Source organism: Aphis gossypii, unplaced genomic scaffold (genome assembly GCF_020184175.1).
Source record: "Aphis gossypii isolate Hap1 unplaced genomic scaffold, ASM2018417v2 Contig00555, whole genome shotgun sequence".
Classification (NCBI taxonomy): Eukaryota; Metazoa; Arthropoda; class Insecta; order Hemiptera; family Aphididae; genus Aphis; species Aphis gossypii.
The window spans coordinates 19528-40147 of NW_026083159.1; the positions used below are offsets into that span (position 1 = coordinate 19528).

General features: G+C 29.3%; 1 protein-coding gene and 1 pseudogene across 1 annotated transcript; both read right to left on the bottom strand.

The window, feature by feature from the left end:
• Nucleotides 1-3254: 3254 nt before the first annotated feature.
• On the bottom strand, nucleotides 3255-4278 carry LOC126554610 (uncharacterized; annotated as a pseudogene).
• A 14226-nt stretch (nucleotides 4279-18504) lies between these two features.
• Nucleotides 18505-19318, bottom strand: LOC126554609 (uncharacterized). Its single transcript, XM_050209665.1, has 2 exons — nucleotides 18835-19318; nucleotides 18505-18755 (listed from the first exon to the last, which is right to left on the bottom strand). The coding sequence occupies exons 1-2, from the start codon at nucleotides 19267-19269 to the stop codon at nucleotides 18729-18731; spliced, it is 462 nt and encodes a 153-aa protein (XP_050065622.1). The 5' UTR covers nucleotides 19270-19318; the 3' UTR covers nucleotides 18505-18728.
• Between the last annotated feature and the right edge of the window lie 1302 nt (nucleotides 19319-20620).

Genomic DNA, 20620 nt, shown 5'->3' on the forward strand with positions numbered 1-20620 from the left:
ACGTGGTGGGTGGGTTTAATGGCGTTTAATTCGATTTTTCCCAATGATAACTGACAACTCGACTTGAATGCTCACAATATGTTATTCGACTTTATACTTATAATCCTACAATACAACATTAGACTTTCGACGTCGGAGGCGCAGGCATCACGTGATGTGATGATTGATAGCTAGACACTCGACTATCATTTTCGCTAAATACATTTTTTTATATACAAAAAGAACAGGGCATGCAATAGGAAACGGTATTACACCAGTTTAGGACTGATAGCTCAATTACCATTTTTCGTATTTATTTACTCGACTTCAGTACTTTTCTTACTTTTTTAGTGTATGATTTCTTTTCTAGACACCCGATTACAATTTCCGACCGAATTCCTGTTAGCACGATTTTCTCACGACCCCCTCGAAGGCGCCGAAGGCGGCTTCCACCAGCCCAGAAATCGAGGCACACCGACCCTCTCGAAGGTTAGGTTAGGACCCCCTCGGCTCCTTCCAAACCACCGGAGGTTAGATTAACTAAAATTGTGACTACTAGACTTTTTACGATATTTCCTTTACAGTCCCGTCTCCGACCTAGGGTACTCACTTAGAGCGAATATCACTTAGACCGAATTTCACAGCAGAGCGAGGCACACCCGGCTAGCAGGCTGGCCTGCTAGTTTTAAATATAAATATTGTATTTACAGTTATACAAACCAAAAATTAAACTCAATTATCAAGTGTAAACAATGTTTAGATAGTTTAAAACCTGAATATGGAAAACTCATAATACCAGAGGCAGAATTAGTAAATTTGAAAACAAGGAGTTTCTTAACTCATACAAATAAAAATCTAAACTTGATTATACAAACGATTGAAGTATGTTTTGAAAAACATGTGAATCACCAAATATTTTTTGAGGAAACTTGTAAAGTCTTTTTTAGTAGAAATTTAAATTAACTTCTCCTTGTGGAGATTATAAAAGTGAAATAGTCACCAACATATTTGTTCTTTATATTACTATGAGGATGAGACAGTTCAGTTATGCTAAAAACCAACAAACCAAAAAACAAGACAAAGTCAAAAAAAATTTATCAAAATTAGTATGAACTTAGAAATGTTTTTTCGTTTGCCTAGGGTTCTAAGAAAAATCACATACAATTAATTGTACTATAATTATTTGTTTATTGAATTTGAATTTAATATATATTTATATAAATAATTTAAATATATTTTTCTAATTTAATACAATTTAATAGTTAGTAGTTACTAAAAATTACTATTAGATAGCGTGGTATATCATTCGGATGATATGAGAACTTTTTGTGTCACTATTAAATCTCCGATGGGCAACCATAGTATCTATATCCATGGTCACGCCGCGCTGTACCAGCAACGTCATATTTTTTCACTGTATCAGTTACGGGTTAAACAGCTAGAAATTCAAACACTATCGCTTATATGTTCTAGTAACTACAAATGCAGTTACTAATTCATGATAATTGTAGTTGCGTATACTGTTACTATCACAAACAAGTGCTTGAATTCCCAGCTGTTTAATCCTGATGAGCAGAGATTCATTTTGGTAGACACTATTCAAGTAATAGAATTATGGGTCGATGGGTAACCATATTATCTATAGCCGTGCTCACACAGCTTACATACTAAGTATACTGCGCCTGTAACACCTAAATGTCAACATCAATGATTACAAATAACTTCATGATATTATTTTTACACACTGAGATAGATAAGATATACTGGAGCGCGAACTTGCCATTCTCACAATGATACAAAAGACGAGAGCTTCGCAGCAGCAAGATTTTTGACATCCTTATCACGAATATGAGCGCGAGTAGTGGAGTAATACAGAGTTACTATCATCCTAGAACAATATAAAAGCGAAACTCGATCAGCTAATCACTAAATTGGTTTCCTATGATCTGAAGTCTGAACAAGGAAATGGTTCCGTACACCAACATGATGTTAGACACAAGGTTACCGATATTATGAAAATGGATCCAAGATGATGGCGGGGTAACTACGTGGGGTTGGGTTGATTCCCTTCACGGCGTCATCGTTTAATAACCATTAAATATGTGATTTTTCTTGACTTTTGCAAATTGTAACGACGCCACACCGGTACTCAATTTTTTTCTAGTTTTATAAACGAACCAAGTTTTGTTTTACAAATGTTGTGTTTGATTTCACTTCAAAATGATTGTAAAGTGTCTAGTGTGTTCTAATAAGTATAGATCCTTTTCAAATGTCACTTTTCATAGATTCCCATTATTCTGACCAAGAAAAAAAGTCTTCAACATCAGAGTTATTTCATTTAATGTGTGACAATTTTCTAAATAAAGGTTTTGCTAATTTTGTTTAAGTTCAGTCCAAACTAACATTGGAAGATTCCCGTGAGCATAGGTTTTCTTATGAGACAAAACAGTTTGCACTCATGATACATTTTATGGGTCCTAAAGTTTATAGATTTCTTTGGAAATCCTGGAGTTTGCCATCTGTTAAAACTTTTCAAAAAACTACAGAGAATTGGGAAATTAATCCTGATTTGAACGAATTTTTGTTAAAAGTTCTAGCAATAAAAGCAAACTCCATGATAGCAAAGTCTAAAGAATGTGTCTTGTGTGTAGATGAAATGTCACTTAAATCTTTTCTTTTCTTTGATTTCAAAAAAGATGAAATAATAGATTTTCACAATACAGGATTATTAAAACTTTTGATGTTACTAAATCAGTCATGGTCATTATGATCAGTGGTCTACATTGTTCTTAGAAACAACCTATAGGCTATTTTTTTTTGTGGCTACTACTTGTACTGGATATGATCTGCAAAATTTAATCTTCCAAACTATTCAAAAGTTGTCCAATATTTCTTTTAATGTAGTAGTCATGATTTCTGATTTAGGCTCAAATTTCAAGCGCTTTGCAGATCAACAAGGCATTACCCCCCAGACCCCTTACTTAAATGTTGGAGACAAAGAAATTGTTTACATGAATGTGTTACTAAATATTCTCTGTGGCCCTTTTCCTCGTCAGCACCCTTAGAATAAAATAAAATTTAATACTTAAATACTTTTTCTGGTTCTATTTATAGCTACTCGTGACTGTTATGGATCGTCTTCATTATATCTTAGAAACGGAGACATACTTGAGTATCTTGGTGGCGAAGGTTGTAGCATTTCCACATCAAAGACTTCAGTATAAAACTAAAATAAATAAAAATCAGTAAATGTTTATAATATGTTTCACCTTTAATTACGCAACATCGTGCATCTTTTTTCTCTTGGTTGGTGAAATAAATTCTGACGGGGTATCAACTGTCTAATTTAATGCATATTTTAAATATTTTTATTAATAATTTCAAAATATATTCTTACTTTTAACGAATTCTTCGATTTTGTCATTCAATTGATTGCAAGCTATTCAGTTGCGAATAATATTATTTGGGTTAAAAAACTGTTTGTTCTTTGGTATATGTTTCGCGATTAATTCAATATGAATTCCTCTGATTATTGATATAACTTCATCGAGTGTAGCGGATTTATCAATATTAAAATCTGTTTTAAAGTATTCAGATATTTGTTCGAGTTGATTTAAAATATTAGGTCTTACGATATTGATTTTTCTTGATACGGTTTCAAAAATCATCCACTCTAAATCTTGAATTGTCATAAGATCCCTTCTATTCAATAAAATTCTACATCCGCTTGTTTCTTTAGACTCTACGACTAATACATGCTCTCCCCTATATACCATACTTGTGATCAAAATCGATTCACATTCCAAAAAAGTGAATTTTTTATATTTCACAGCAGGATCGAGAATGTGGGATAAAATATTACCCATGAATGAATAAATACGCTTCAAGAAGTCTGGAGAAATATTTACATATCGTGACGGTGTAATTATTCGCAGCACAATATTAAATTTATCTTTTGGATCGAATCCGATGTTTAAAAACTTGCGATTTTCAAAGTCAATTGTGAAATTACTACAATCGATGAGTTCGGACGGCGATGAAGGTGCAACATATTTATACAAACGGTTCATTTCACTTATTGGCCCTGCCATATTAATACTGATAAAGTTAAACCGAGATTTACAACTTGACACTGTTAAAACAAAACTATGACTGAATATTAGTGCTTAATTATTAATCGTCATTAATATTATTAATATTATTATTATTATTATTATGAATGGTGGGGGAGTTCTGGAAGTTAGGTGTGAACTGGTAGTGGGGATTAGTGGTGGGGCATATATTTTGTACGTATATAGATGTATAGATATAGGTATATAGATATATGTTTAAGTATATAATATAGGTATAAAGATAATGTGTACTACGAGATAACGGCTGAGCAGTGTCCGGTTGCAGCATCTATGGCAGGGCGGGAGGTGGTGTGAAGGCGGCGCTAACCATGGATGGGTAGCGAGTGGTGGTACGGGTGGCGATACCTTGGGTGAGTGGTAGGTCGCGGGGGTGGCGGTGGCGATGTGGCGGTGGCGGTGGTGGCCCCCCAGGGACCCAGTTACTACTGACACAACAAACTAGTATTAAATTTAAGTTATATCTCGACAGTGTTTATGTACATGTGTTAACAAAGGAACACCGAGATATTTCATTTAAAACAGTGAATGTGTTGGCATGTACAAATTCAAATTTCGAAAATTTATTAAAAAAATTGTTTGATAAAATTAACAAAGAGGAAAGTAATTTTGTAACTAAAGGAAGTGGTTGGAGTTTATATTCAATTGATGTATTACAATTAAGAATCAATATTGTAAACCCTTTAACCGGATCTTCTTATGTAATTTTACCAGAATGTATAAGCAATAAGAAAGCGGTTATAAATGTAAAAAATAATGATAACAAATGTTTCAAATAAGCTCCATGTCCCCGGCACCCCCACCTCAAATTTTTGAAATTCGAATTGACCCATTCTTTTGTGCTTCGTTTGTGCTTGCTTGTGCTTTTAATCCCAGCGTTTGTGCTTTCGCCGTTACCGAGATATCGAACTTTCCAAGTGGGGGTGCCGGAGACATGCTCAGCACCCCCACCTCAAATTTTTGAAATTCGAATTGACCCATTCTTTTGTGCTTCGTTTGTGCTTGTTTGTGCTTTTAATCCCAGCGTTTGTGCTTTCACCGTTACCGAGATATCGAACTTTCCAAGTACCTAAGGGTAGATTATTGGAGGTTAAATTAGTAGATGAAAAAATTTCGGAGTCGTGGGTAGTTGTGGGTGGGTAGGTTAGTGGTTGTAAGAGGCCGGGGTCTAGCAGGATCGTTCGGACTAACCCCCGACCCGCAGTGATTGGTCTAACCACCCCCTCAGAATTAATCGCAAAATAAATTAATTCGTTTAAAAAAAATAAAAATGTATTTTATTATAATAAGTTATGTAGTATAGTACTACAGTTACAAATCACAAATACAAAATTAACATATTTGGCCCATAATGTATTTAAAATTAACATTAAAAAAAAAAAAAAACAATATTAAAGTTTATACATATAGGCAGGTACCTTCCTAATTAATATTTTGACTTTTTACAATTATCAAACATTATAACTTACATATAATAATAGCCAATAATATACAGTTACGTTTTTTTCTTGTAATATTTCCCCCCTACTTTATTATTATCTCCACGTAGATATACAGACCTATAACATTGAAATATAATAGATCTGAAATGTTTACTGGGTTATGCATAGTACAGCATCATATATTGTTCTGTATTAAATATATATCATAATTTAATATACCTAATAAATTATTATATCAAATTGTTTACGCCGACGGACCTTACTAAGGCGTACGCCGATCGCTTAGTCCTCCGGACCGTAGTGAGGGGAATAAATTAATTTATAAACTACACAGATGTAAGTGAACTGAACAAATATATAATATATAACTAGAACAGCAGCTAGTGAGTAATACAATATAACAAATACAATATGCACGTATAAATGTGCATATAAAATATATAAATATATTAGGAGACGGGGATCACCGCTCTGAGCACCGGAGCTGGCTGTCGATGGATGGCTGATCTGCTGACTACTGGAACTGGGACCACGTGGATTGCACGTACCGCGGCGACGAATAATCCGCGATTACTGGAACGTAAGGTCATAAGCCACGTAATATAAAATATAACGGCTCAGCAATGAATGAGACCGAAATAATAGCTGAGTTAAAGAGCTGAATTAACTCTTGGAGCGCGTTGAGCACGAAAGCGCATACAACAAAAAAAACATGGCGATCACCACAAGACGGAGCAGCCGCTACACACGAAAAATGTACGAGTCGAGCGTGACAGACGTATAAAAAGGAATGACGAACGTCCGAACAACACGTTAACGGCGTTGTATTCGTTGTTGCCCGGAGCAGGGCGGCAGGTGAGTCAGTGCCGCCACCATTGCGCGTGACCTAGCGTGGTCACCGAACAAATGTCCAAACCCCGGGGACAATTTGTATGTGCAAAAAGGTCGAACACAAATATAGTTTTTCTATTTATTTAATATAGGTAATTAGAATACTATTATATTATTGTAGATATAGTCAAAAAACATCAATTTTTAGCAACATATAATTGAACGCTACCTACTTCTTAATTGTAGGATAGGTATATTTATTATAAAATCCAGATTAATATTATAATCATTAACCATTAATTTTCAGTTTAATAAGTTTTACTATAATATATGTTTAAGAAAATGTATTTAAATCAAACCACAAAATTGTGTTTACGTTGAGCAATAGATATATATTATTTTACCTACTAGCCACTAGGTAATTAAATATAAATTATAATTTAATTTTAGACAGTTTTTAAAAAACTCAGTTTAAAATATTAATTCAACTTACCGGCTACCAAATTAATAATAACTAATAAGTAATAACAATATAAAATATCCAGACTGACAAACCGTCACCGTTACCAAACACCATTGAGTACTTTTGGAATTCATGTTAGAATTTATTTTTAGGGCCAAGCGCCCTATATTTTTTTAATAATTATAGTTATTCAATAATAAAAAACAATTACTATTATGGAAGTCAATTCTCAAAAGTGAAGTGTGTAAATTGATAAAAAAAAAAGCGACATAGTAACTTAGAAAAAAATATTATCCATATTGTTTGTATGTATTATCGTCAAATCTTTTATCAATGATCTAATGCAAGCAATACTATAATAATTTACATTCTATTTTTATTTTAACCATATTTTTATATTCCAGTTGGCATTATAGTGTACGTTACCGGTGATATTAGCATACGTGCTGTAGATATTTTATTGGTTTTTCCTAATTTTGACGGAGCGTCGTCGTCTAGACCGTCTATTTTCATCATCTATTGTTTAAGACAACTATTTTAGGCTGTACTGTACATTTTATTACAAATAATACATACACATTAGTCATTACTCATTACTATAGTCTGTTCTAGTGTTCTCGTTGGAATTCAACTGTGATCTGATGTTTCTGATTTTTAGTTTACTCATATGTTTAATTATTATTAATTTTTAAGTGGATTTTTTTTTCCGTGATACGTCCTAGATTTCAAATTCAACTCACTGCCATTTATAATGGTAAGTACCTATGATTTGCATATAAGTATTAAGTATTAAGCAGCAGCTGCGGATTGGCTAAATATTTCGGCCCGAGAAATTACCGTATGACCGGTCCACCATCAAAAATAATAATTTTCCATAAAAACAAATTTATTTTTCTAGTCATTGTCTTATTTATTTCATAATACATATTATATTTTATTTTATATAATATATGGGCATATGTAATTCGCGCCAAAAACAAAAAAAAAAAAATATATATATATATATATAAATTATATGTCATTTTCGCCACATCAAAAAATTTATTTTGGTAATTTGCGCCACTTTGTACGTATTATTATTACATTATATATAACGTATATTATTACGTTTGTAATTTGAGCCAAATACTATCAAATAAAAAGGAATTATGTAATCTATGCCATCGTGTACCTACTAAAATTGTAATTTGTGCTACCTTATTAAAATTGTAACTAGCGCCACTAATAATATAATTAGAAATTAAATGTATATAAGTAAAACAAACTCCATGATGTATATTAAATAAGGAAATTTTCGTTTAGTACCTACCTAATAAGACATAAAAATCAGTCATACTATATTTATAAATAAATGTATATAGTAAAACGAACTCCATGTATATTAAATAAGTAATTAGTAAATTTTAGTTTAGTAATAAAACATAAAAAAATCAGTCATGTTATAATTTATTATAAATAAATGTATATAAGTAATAATATAGGTAACATATAATTTTTGAAATAAAATACCTAGCTACCTACTTATTTTTTTTTATACTTATTAATGACGAAACTAAGCCTTTTCTGTCAATTTTATTTAGTTGATAAGTTGAATATTGTTGAAAGTGTGGCGCAAATTACATATTCCATTTCGTTTTCTTTCGTGGTGCAAAATACCAAAATTAATTTTTATAGGTATGTGGTGCAAAATACATGTTATCATTTTATATTTTGGCGCAAATTAAATACGTACTTAAATGTACCTATACGTTAAGTGTCGATAAAATTTTTTGGCTCAATCAAAATACTTGAAAATTTAATACAAAGTTCCTCATAAGTTATTCTTATAGTGATTAAAAAATTATAAGAATACATAGGCACAATTTTTTTTTATTAGCATTTGAAGCATAATTTTTTTTACCTCTATTTCAAACTATAAATACCTGTTTAATACAGTGAATTTTCTAGTTCGGTTGCTTGTAGATTTACAATGAATTGCTTAGAAATTAAAAACAATTTTCTTTTTTTTTTGTAACAGGAAAGTATTTTAACCTTCACTGCTAATAGTTAGGTTAGGTAAGGTTATAATTAATTATAATTAGTATTAACTATTTTAAATTTATATTTGTAAATTAAAACAACTCATCTTATTTTATTTTAATTTATTAAATAAATGATAATAACAAATAATAAAAAAAAAAATTAATATCCTAACATTTATAAATTCGCTCTATTATTTTTTATTTATTTATTTATTTATTAAGGTTTTAACTTTTAAATTATAAATTAAACTATTTATCTTAAAAATTAAAAAAAAAAGGTTTATGACTATCGGTGGTGTAGCTGAGGATCCCCTTGGAATTTTTTATTAGGTAATAAATAATATAATAATATTTGCATTAGTGATATTTAATAGTTTGGAATGTTTTTCAATTTTTAAATAGCCCCATCCGAGATTAAACTCCAGCTACGCAACTGATTACTAACAATAAAAATTCCAATTAAAAATATTTTTAATAAAATAGCTACTGTGTTTTAAAGTAAGTATTTAAAATTTATAATGTTAAATGTATTTATTAATAATAAAAAAAAAAAAATCCCTACTCATAATTTCTATCAAATTATAATATAATACTAAAAATGCCATCAAATTGACTATTTTTAGGTAATAAATCATCATGCCTAAAACTTCAAAAATAGATGTGGATAAATTAATAGAAGTAATTAAAAAATTCCAAATTTTAAATGAAGACACCAATAAAATTAAAGGACCCGGTCAAAGTTGTTGGGCTCGTATTCAAAATGAAATGGATAATACAGTAACAGCCAAATACATTTATACCATTGTATTACAAAATAGGTTTGGAATATTAGATAAATTAGGTTTAAACGAGAAGTTGAAACAAAATTCATCAAATAATTCTCCTAATAATTCAAAAGCCGATTTAATTTCTTCTGAAGAAGACAACTGCATATATTCGTCAGGTGGAGAAGATATTGAAGATATTTTAAATTTTAATATAACTCTTTCTCCTCAAGAATGGATCGATATAAAAAAGAAAAACCAGTCAAGTATAAACGTTCTGATGGGAAAAATTTCAATCGATCTTATGAAATATTAAAACCACACAAATGGACAAATGTTATAAATGAACATTTCTATGAACAGACAAAATTATCATGTTGCGTTGCATATAAACATGCAAATTTACTTAAAGATAATTGGAAGTTGTATTATGTGTTTAAGTAATTTAAAAGGTATAGTAGAACATGCACCAGAAGAAAATTCAAGAGTTGTTATTACGTGTACAATTAAGGGACATTTCCAAAACTGCTTAAGTGAAAAAAAAAGAAGAGTTACTGGGAACCAACGAGAAATGTTTTTAGATAAATTAATGAATTGTAATATGTCTGCTGCCTATTTACAAAGATTGGAAGCAAAACAAAAAATGAACTATGGTGATAAAGAGCCTAGTAGCATACCTACATTGAATGCATTACGTGTGATGAAGTATAAGGAACAGAAGAATAATCAAGTACACAACGATCCAATTTTAGCAGTTTCTTTAATGAAGGGTATGTTACCATATAATACTATATTTCATGATATTGGTTATGACAGATTCTATTTACATTACTGGTCATCTTCTGAAGTCAATTCATACAGAAATTATAGTAAACGTACACAAATACCTACCATTTGTATAGATGCTACAGGTGCATTGGTAAAAAAAGTTACATTAATTAATGGGAGGGAAACTGGACAGATATTTTTATACCAAATAGGTGTTAATGATTTTGAAAATAGTTGTCAGTTTTCAGTTGCACACATGCTCTCTGAACGGCATGACCACAATAGTATTGGTCATTGGCTTACAGAATGGTGTAAAAACAGTATTGCTCCTCCAAAAATAGTTGTAACTGATCAATCTCTGGCTCTGATGATGGCAGTAGTAAAGACATTTACGCAATATTCAACATTAAATAAATACATAAGTGTATGTTCAGATCTGATTATGAAGAAAGACATTGAAATACCTTCCTGCATGCTTAGAAATAACTTTAATCATATTATGCATTTAATCAGTTCTTGGTCGGAGTTTAAAACAACAACGGTTAGAATAAAAAACTTTTATATGCGTTCCATATGTTTAATTATTGTTAGTATGGACTTTGAAGATGTTAAAAATGTATTAAAACATGTTTTTACAGTAGCACTTCATGAAACTGATGGACAAAATTACAAAAATGAACCTACAGCATGTGAAAATTCAAAAAAATACTTAAAACAACGTATTGCAACTCATGAAACCGAATTTGATGAAGCTATTAATGTTATAAAAGATTTAAATGAATCTAATGAAATCGATTTACAGATTAACAACTTACCAAATACATCTATTTTTGAAGAAATTAAATATATTTATAACAATTGCATTGAAAGCTCTAATAATATATCAAATAACTCCGGTGATCGGGATAACATGCAATTTTGTCCAGGAATTGCAAAAAAGTTATTTAATTTCTGTAAGTTGATACCTTGTTGGTCTTCATTAATGGTTCCTATTTTTAAATATGGTGGTACAACAGAAAGTTCTTCTACTTCAGAAAGTTTATTTAAAGACCTAAAAACAGTAGTTTTTAAACACAAAACGCTACCATTAAGACTTGATGATTTTCTAAAAATTCATATTAATTCAATAATTGGATCAACAAATATATTAGCAAGCAAAAGAAAATATGAACATCAATCACTATCTAATGACAGCCTGCATTCACAAAAAGAAACATTAGAAGAACATCAAGTTGAAGATAGTTTAATGCTCAACCAAATACCTAATTTGAAAATTAATGAACAGTACCAGTCACCTACTAAGAAGATTTTTGATATCAAAGAACCAGAGTTTCCATATTATGATGATCAAGAGGTTGTTGAAAATTGGAAAGGTTTGGGATATGATGTGGGAAAAAAAAAGAAAAAGGGAACATATTTAGACAAGGACCCAACTGTTTTGATCTACAATGACACAAGTAAGACGAAAAGTAGAGTTATAGGAATCTTAAGAAATGGAAATTTTGCTGATTTAAAAAACATTATTATTGACGGACAACCTTATAGTGTTACAAATACATGTACATTTGACAGCATAGTTCATATTATTTGTACATCGTATACTGATAGTACATCATATTCAACATGGATTAATGCAAATAATAATTACAAGTTCTTTGGCTTAATAGAGAAGTTAATAAGAGACGGTGTTAATACACAGACATATAAAAAAAGAGCTAATATTTTGAAGGATATAATGGTAGATTATAAGATACCCAAGAATGTTGGAGGTATTATGGTTTTAGATGCATCATGTACAGCACACTACTTACTTAACAAATTATTCCAAAATTATCCATCCCTTCAAGAGCAAAAAAATTGTAAAAAATGCAACTTTGATGAAACAATATCACATCCAATAATGAATGCATATTTACCTACTGAAAATTTAAATTTTATGTTAGATATTTTAAAAAGTTCATATGAAGAAAATAAGTTTACATGTACTAATTGTAAACAAACCGTGACAAAAACAGTAATAGCAAGTGAACACCTAATAATAGAGCCAATACTGCCTACCAATATAAAGAAATTTAATAATGATGCCTCCGTAAAATTAAGTGAAATACCTAGTATACTTCATATTTTTGAAAAAATATACTTTCTCAGAGGACTCATTTGTTTTATAGCACCACCAAGCATGCATAAAGATGCAATTGGACATTATGTATCATTTAATTGGCGAAATACAAACAATAATTGGGAAAGATATGATGATTTGCTTAACTCTGTTCGAAATGTCAGACCGTCTACAATGGTCCACAACTGTCAGTTCATAATATATACATTATGAGGGATGAAGATAAGTACCTATTACATTAAAATAGTAATAATAATAATAATAGGTATATTAATATCACAGTTATAATTTTAAGTTTATGATGTTTTTCAAATATTTTATAGTAAGTTTAATTATTTTTTTTTAGTATTGCAAGTTTGCCAAATTGTATTGTTTATTATAAAATATATATATATATATATTTATTTCATTATTTTTTAAATTTTCTATTGGTACCTAACCTATTATAAATATGAGTATCGATATGTACGTTAAAATGTTTTATTGTCTGTTTCATTACTTTTAAATGACCAATACGTTGAAAAATAAAATATCATAACTATATTGAGTAACATATAGGTACCTATTTTGTTATTTTTTTTTAATAAATAAATGTTTGATTAAACATTCTGTGTTCATATTTTATTTTTAATACTAAAATGTATAATATTTTATATTATAAGTCATATAACACATAAATCGAAATTAATTACCTACTATGTAGGTAGTAACTAGTAGGTACTATTACTATATTAGGTAGGTACAATACTTTTTATATATATTAGAGGTAATTAAATTACTCAAGAACTCAAAAACTCAATTCCACTGTGAGTAGCTTGTATTGGTGATTATATATTTAATTAAGCACACAAATCATACAACTACATGTGATGATGTACACTTGTACCTATACTATGTAGGTACAGAACTGTTTATCAACAGCGTTATGAATGTCAGAATATACCTACTACTACACATACTATGTTGAATATTAGTGTTGATAGGTAAGATAGCTACTATAGTATTATAAGTTGACCATATTGGACCATATTGGTAATTCAATCTTTAATTAAGCACACAAATTCTGTAACTATTATAAGAATTAAGTTAAATTAATAAATATTATCAATGTCATAGTCACGGCTATATTTATTTTTGTAAAACAAAACTAAAAAAATAAAAAAAAATAAATCACATATAACCTTCTCAAACTTTTGACTAACAACCAACCATCATAGTCCGACTAAAGTAGGTATGTATTTTATAATTTCGATGACTCTTTCCCTCCATAGGTACCCAATCAAAGCGGGTCACACGAGAACCCGAATTTCTGAATAGAGCTAATAAACAGCATAATTATCTAATATCTATACACAACTACCATTATCATAAAAAAGTGATGACTAACATCATATTTGTTACTTCTCCCGAAACACGAGTAGGTATAAGAAATAGATTGAAAAATTCAGACGCACATCGTGACCGAATTTTCGGAATTTTGAAACAAAATTTCAAATTAATTCTGGGGGGTGGGTGGTTAGACCAATCACTGCGGGTCGGGGGTTAGTCCGAACGATCCTGCTAGACCCCGGCCTCTTACAACCACTAACCTACCCACCCACAACTACCCACGACTCCGAAATTTTTTCATCTACTAATTTAACCTCCAATAATCTACCCTTAGGTACTTGGAAAGTTCGATATCTCGGTAACGGTGAAAGCACAAACGCTGGGATTAAAAGCACAAACAAGCACAAACGAAGCACAAAAGAATGGGTCAATTTGAATTTCAAAAATTTGAGGTGGGGGTGCTGAGCATGTCTCCGGCACCCCCACTTGGAAAGTTCGATATCTCGGTAACGGTGAAAGCACAAACGCTGGGATTAAAAGCACAAACAAGCACAAACGAAGCACAAAAGAATGGGTCAATTCGAATTTCAAAAATTTGAGGTGGGGGTGCTGAGCATGTCTCCGGCACCCCCACTTGGAAAGTTCGATATCTCGGTAACGGCGAAAGCACAAACGCTGGGATTAAAAGCACAAGCAAGCACAAACGAAGCACAAAAGAATGGGTCAATTCGAATTTCAAAAATTTGAGGTGGGGGTGCCGGGGACATGGAGCTTTTCAAATATGCAATTTTAACAAAATATAATACTCGTTCAGATAAAACTAAATTTAGTAATCAATATTTTAAAATGCTTGAAAAAAAGTAGATTAAATTTTCATTGTATCGATTTTCCGACACCAGTTAATCAAATTAAATCATTTGAACGTTTAAATAATGTATCAGTTAATGTTTTTAGTTTAGATAATAAAAATGTTGTTTTCCCATTATATATGAATAATGTGGAAAGTAAAAACCATTTCGATCTGCTTTTAATTAATAATGGTATAACGTCACATTATTGTTTTATTAATGATTTTTGTAGACTTATTCGTAATCAAAAGACGAAACATAAATCTAAATTAATTATATGTAAAAGATGTTTTACAGTTTTTAGTAATATTCCTTGTAAATTCAAACTATGGGGTATTGATGGGTTAAAAAAACATAAAAAAATTTGTTGAAAACATAAACTTGGAAGACCTGTAATGTTTGATAACGGTGATGATGATACTATTTATTTTTAAAATTTTAAAAGATCTCAACGAATACCTATAGTAATTTATTCTGATTTTGAATGTTATTTAAAACCTATAATAAACAACCAAGACATTAAAACTAAGACATTGATAACTCATAAACATAAACCTATGAGTTATGCATTTTACGTAAAAATAGATTATGACATTATACCTAAATATTTAATAAAAAAAATATAAAATTCCAACAAAACTTCAAGTTTATAGAAATCGTAATGCAGCAAAACATTTCATAAAGACAATGATAGATATAGGTTCAAAAGTGTGTAATCTTTATAAGATAAATATACCCATGGACAAATTAACTGTTGATGAAGAGCATACATTTCAAAATGCTAGATTATGTGAATGCTGCTTCAAATCATTTAAAAACGATAATTTATTTAAAGTAAGAGATCATAATCATTTTACAGGACGTTTTAGATAAGCTGTTTGTTTAAATTGTAATTTTGAATTAGGTAACTAATGTTTCATTTATTCCAATATACTTTCATAACTTAGTCTATGACAGTAATATTTTCATTGTTCGTGAACTTGGTTGTAATGAAAATGATATTCATGTAATACCTGATTCATCAGAAAAATATAAATCATTTAGTAAAACTATTCAAGATAAATTCAATATAAAATTTATTGATACATTTCGTTTTATGTCAGAGTCTCTTAGTTCACTAGCTGATAATTTATCTGAAGACAAAACTAGATTTAGAGAAACATTAAAAATATTTTCTTTGTCGACATTAAATTTAGTTACACGAAAAGGTGTGTTTCCTTATGAATATATTGACCATCCTTATAAATTAAATGAAACTTGTTTACAACCAAAACAGTTTTTTTTATAGTTCATTAAAAGATGAAGATATTAGTGATGAAGATTATGCGCATGCTCATAAGGTTTTGAAAAAATTTAATATAAAAACATTAGGAGAATATAGTGACTTATACTTAGCAACAGATGTATGTTTACTTTCTGATGTTTTTGAAAATTTTAGAGATCTTTGTTTACAAACACTTAAACTCGATGCTTCACATTTTATGACCGCTCCAGGATTTGCATTCGATTGTATGTTAAAACATACTAATGTTAAATTAGAACGGCTTAAACAGTATGATATTCAAATTTTTCTGGAGAACGGATTACGTGGTGGAATTTGTCATTCAGTTAAAAGACATGTAAAAGCTAACATTCCTAATATTCAAAATATTAATTATGATTCAAACAAACCTGTAACGTGGTTAGCTTACTTGGACTGTGTAAATCTATATGGAAAATCAATGCTATCTGCTTTACCTCATAAAAATTTTGAATGGTTAACGATTTGACAATAGATATAACACAAATTGAAGATGATGCTGAATATGGTTATATTTTAGAAGTAGATGTTATTTATCCAAAACAATTACATGACAATCATAATGATTTCCCATTTTTACCTGAGAATAAATGTCCTTCAATTCAAAATTAAAAAACTATTAACAACATTAGAATCGAAATTTAATTATGTAGTTCACTATAGAAATTTGAAACAGGCCATCGTTAATGGATTAAAAGTGAAAAAAGTTCATAGGATTCTGCGTTTTTCACAATCTCGTTGGATGGCATTATATATAAATTTATGTACAAATATGAAGGTTAAGTCAAGGAATGAGTTTGAGCGACAATTCTGAAAACTGTTAGTGAATTGTGTCTATGGAAAATGTATGGAAAATGTAAGAAAACGTATGTCAATGTTTCTAGTATCTAACGAAAAAAAAAGCACATCGATTAATGTCGAAAACAACATTTAAAGATCGAACTATATACACAAAAAATTTAATGGCCATTCATATGAATAAGGAAAAAATTAAATTTGATAAGCCTATTTATGTAGGATTTGCAATATTGGATATTTCAAAGTCAATAATGTATGATTTTCATTATAATGTAATGAAAAATATGTATAGAAATAAAATTAACATTGTGTATTCAGATACTGATTCGTTAGTTTACGAAATAAGAACTTCAGCTAAAAAAAAATAATAACAGCTAGTTAACAATTATGTAAATCTATGAATTTTATACAATCAAAACACCATTTTGTTTATTCTAAATCTATAGATAAATTGCTCTTAGTGCGAATGACGATAAAAGGATTATTATGCGTGATGGTATTAATACTATTGCATATGGTCACTATCGTTTAAAAAAATAGTTTATTTTTTTTTTTTTAATTATGTAAAATTGATATAGTATTTAATAAAAATAATAATATTAATAAAATAAAATATAGGATAAATACAATTAAAAACAAAACAAAAAACGTTATTTATTCATTATTTTTATTTTTATTACTAAAATGCATGTTTAAACAATTAGCTAAACAGTATAACATTTAATTTTTCAGAATGAACAAACCTAGAATATTCGTTCAAAACCTATAATTCCAAATTAGAAATCGATATTGAAAATCTGAGTGAACTCTATTTTATTTTAGACAAAGTTTTACATCGATTGCCAGATTAGTAGGGATATGGTAGTAAAAAGATTAACGGATTTAATTTAATTATAACATTCGGTAATCAATTAAAAAATAAATTAACATAAAAATGAAATAGATCCAAACATTGTAATAATAAAATGGTTTATACAATTAAAATAATAAATATTGATTGATACATTTTGTTTATTTACTATTTTAAAGTATCGTTTACATCAATCCACGAATTATGACTGTTGTTAAAACCTAACCATTTAACATATAATTTGTTTTTATTTTTTTTTATAATACGTTCAATGAGAAAGGTGTCGGGAAAAAATGTTTTTTTTAATTCTTGTGTATAAAAACAGCCTAATATTATATTATTTGAACTATCTTTTAGTTGATAAGTTAATGGATCTGTATTTAAAATTTTAGAAATAGTGAACACTTCTGTTGACCAATTTGGTGTATAACCTTTACTGAAATTATGTTTATACTTAGATATTCTTACTTTGTCATTAATTTTAAATTTAAGTTTATTTGATGTATTAATTTGTAATGTTTTTCTTTAATTGTAACCGGGTTGATCCGAGCTTCGTGTGGTGAATATTTTATTGTTGAATGTTTTGTATTATTATAATTATATACTAATTTAAAAATTGAATTTATCCAATTCCATGAACCTGTTGATGTAAAATATTTTTAAATTTTATTTTTTATTGTTCTTATAACGCGTTCACCCATACCAGCCTTTATACTGCTGTATGTTGAATAATGTCTAATATGATACTTATTCATTATACTTTGAAATTCATTATTGTAAAATTCTGTTCCGTTATATGTTTGTAATAATTTTGGTTGATTTTTTTTTAATATTTTTATTATACCTTTTGTACACCCCTTTGCTGTTTTATTTTTTAGTGCTTCTACCCACACATACTTGGTAAATGTATCTATAATAATTAAAATGAATTTAAAACCATTATTTTGTCTAGAATGTGGTTGCATGTCTATTAAATCAGCTTGCCAGAGATCATCTTTAAACCGTGTTACTACGCTTCGTCTAGGAAATATTTTTCTCGCTGGTCCATGTAACTCCTCAGCTAAACTGGTTAAGATTGTCATTATACTATAATATTTCTCTCGCGTAATTCTTCTAAAATTGATATAATTTCATTATTGACACCAGTATTACCAACATTTTGTGATGATGTTAGAAGATTTAATCTAGTTACTAGTTCATTCGGATCGTCATAATAAACTAATTGTGTTTGAGGTATTACATCTTTATATAAACCAGAACTTCTCTTAACCTTTGGAGTTGCAGTAAAATTAAACATTTTTTCATTTTTTGGATCTGTAGTCATAGAACTGTTTGCTGTTGGACGAAATTCAAATGGATCATTTGGTATAGTTGTATTATTATGAATATTACTACGTTTAGTGTTAGATCTAGATAAATGATCGGTAATTTGTGCTAAACTTAATCGAGGAGTTCTTGAGTTATTAATTTTATCTATTTCTTCGTTTAATTGCTTTTCCTCATTTTTCATTCTATCGTATAAAGGTTTTACAACATTCGTCCATTTATGAAACTTTGAGGTTTTAGGTTTCCCATCTGCTTTTAAATGAGCTCGTGAAGTTTTTAAAATGTCGTAATAAGATTCCATATCTTGTAGAGTTGTATTTTTTGGTTCTTTCTCACTTAGTAAAGACCATAGTCCTTCAGTCCATGGATAGTATTTATTAAATAACTGTAAGTTACTATGACTAAAAGTTACAGAGTGGCCTCCTATTTTATATGAATCACTGGCTTTATCATAATACATACCATATGATTTATCATATCGGTTTGATGTAGGACATTTATTGAAAAAATTTGAAAATGATGAATTTAATTCGTTATCATTATCATCATCACTAACGTCTGAAGTTTCCGGTTTTATTTCATCAGCCGGTTGTGTATTCTTTTCTGTTTGGTTGCTCAATGGTTCTATTATTGGTTTAAATGCTTCACGAAAATAGTTGTCGGAATCTATGATACCACGTTTCATTTCCATTATTTTTCGTTTTATATTTTTTTTTGAGGTTATTAAATTTTCCAATAAAACTTTTTCTTTAATCATTTCAAATAATAATGTGAATATAACTGTATCGTATGACTATTGACAACACAATGTATATAATTTCAGTTATACTTTATATTTATAATTATACTTACATTTATTTTATTTTAATAAAAGTATGAAAACCACATATATACCACATAATAAACGCAATGAAAGCTAAAAGAAAAATAGGAATGGGTTGTAAACGTAAACGGAAACGTACTACAAAAATAAAAATAAATGGTATAATGTTAGCGAAAAAAAAAAAAAGTTAAAAAAAATGTTGGTAAAAGGTTGATTTTAACACCAGGTCAGACAGGTGGTGCAATTCCCTTATACCTATTTTTGCAGGATTATCAGCACTTGGTAGTTTAATATCTGGAAGTGCCAGTGTGTATAATGCAATACAAAATTCAAAAAGAAAGAAAGGTAATGGATTATATTTAAATAATAATGGATCAAGGAAAAAAAACTGATGAATACGCTACCTAACAGACCACTAACTTCTAGAGATATTATAAAATACGTTACAAAGTTTAATATCAGTCATTTCCGCGGAGTATTTTCACGTGATAACTTACCTAAAAAACCTCTCGCAATCGAATGTGGTATATTAAACTTAGACGTATCTTCCGGTAATGGAAGTCATTGGGTAGCGTTTTATAAAATTAAAGATAAGGTTGAATATTTTGATAACTTTGGTGATTTACCTCCACCGATTGAACTACAAAACTATTTTAAAGGAAACAAAATTAAATATAACTACACAAATTATCAAGATTTTAATTCATTTAATTGTGGACATTTATGTCTTAATTTTTTACAATGCAAGAATCAGTTACTTTAATTTTATCTGGTAATACAACCACATTAGCTGTACATTATTGTCCACCAATTGATGTATACGATGACT

What these genes read in the sequence shown, in the direction of transcription:
- LOC126554609 (XM_050209665.1), bottom strand. Translation starts at nt 19,269, where the DNA reads ATGGAATCTTATTACGACATTTTAAAAACTTCACGAGCTCATTTAAAA. An exon ending in ATGACGATCCGAATGAACTA is followed by an intron (nt 18,756 to 18,834) that starts GTAACTAGATTA and finishes TATCAATTTTAG; the next exon opens with AAGAATTACGCGAGAGAAAT.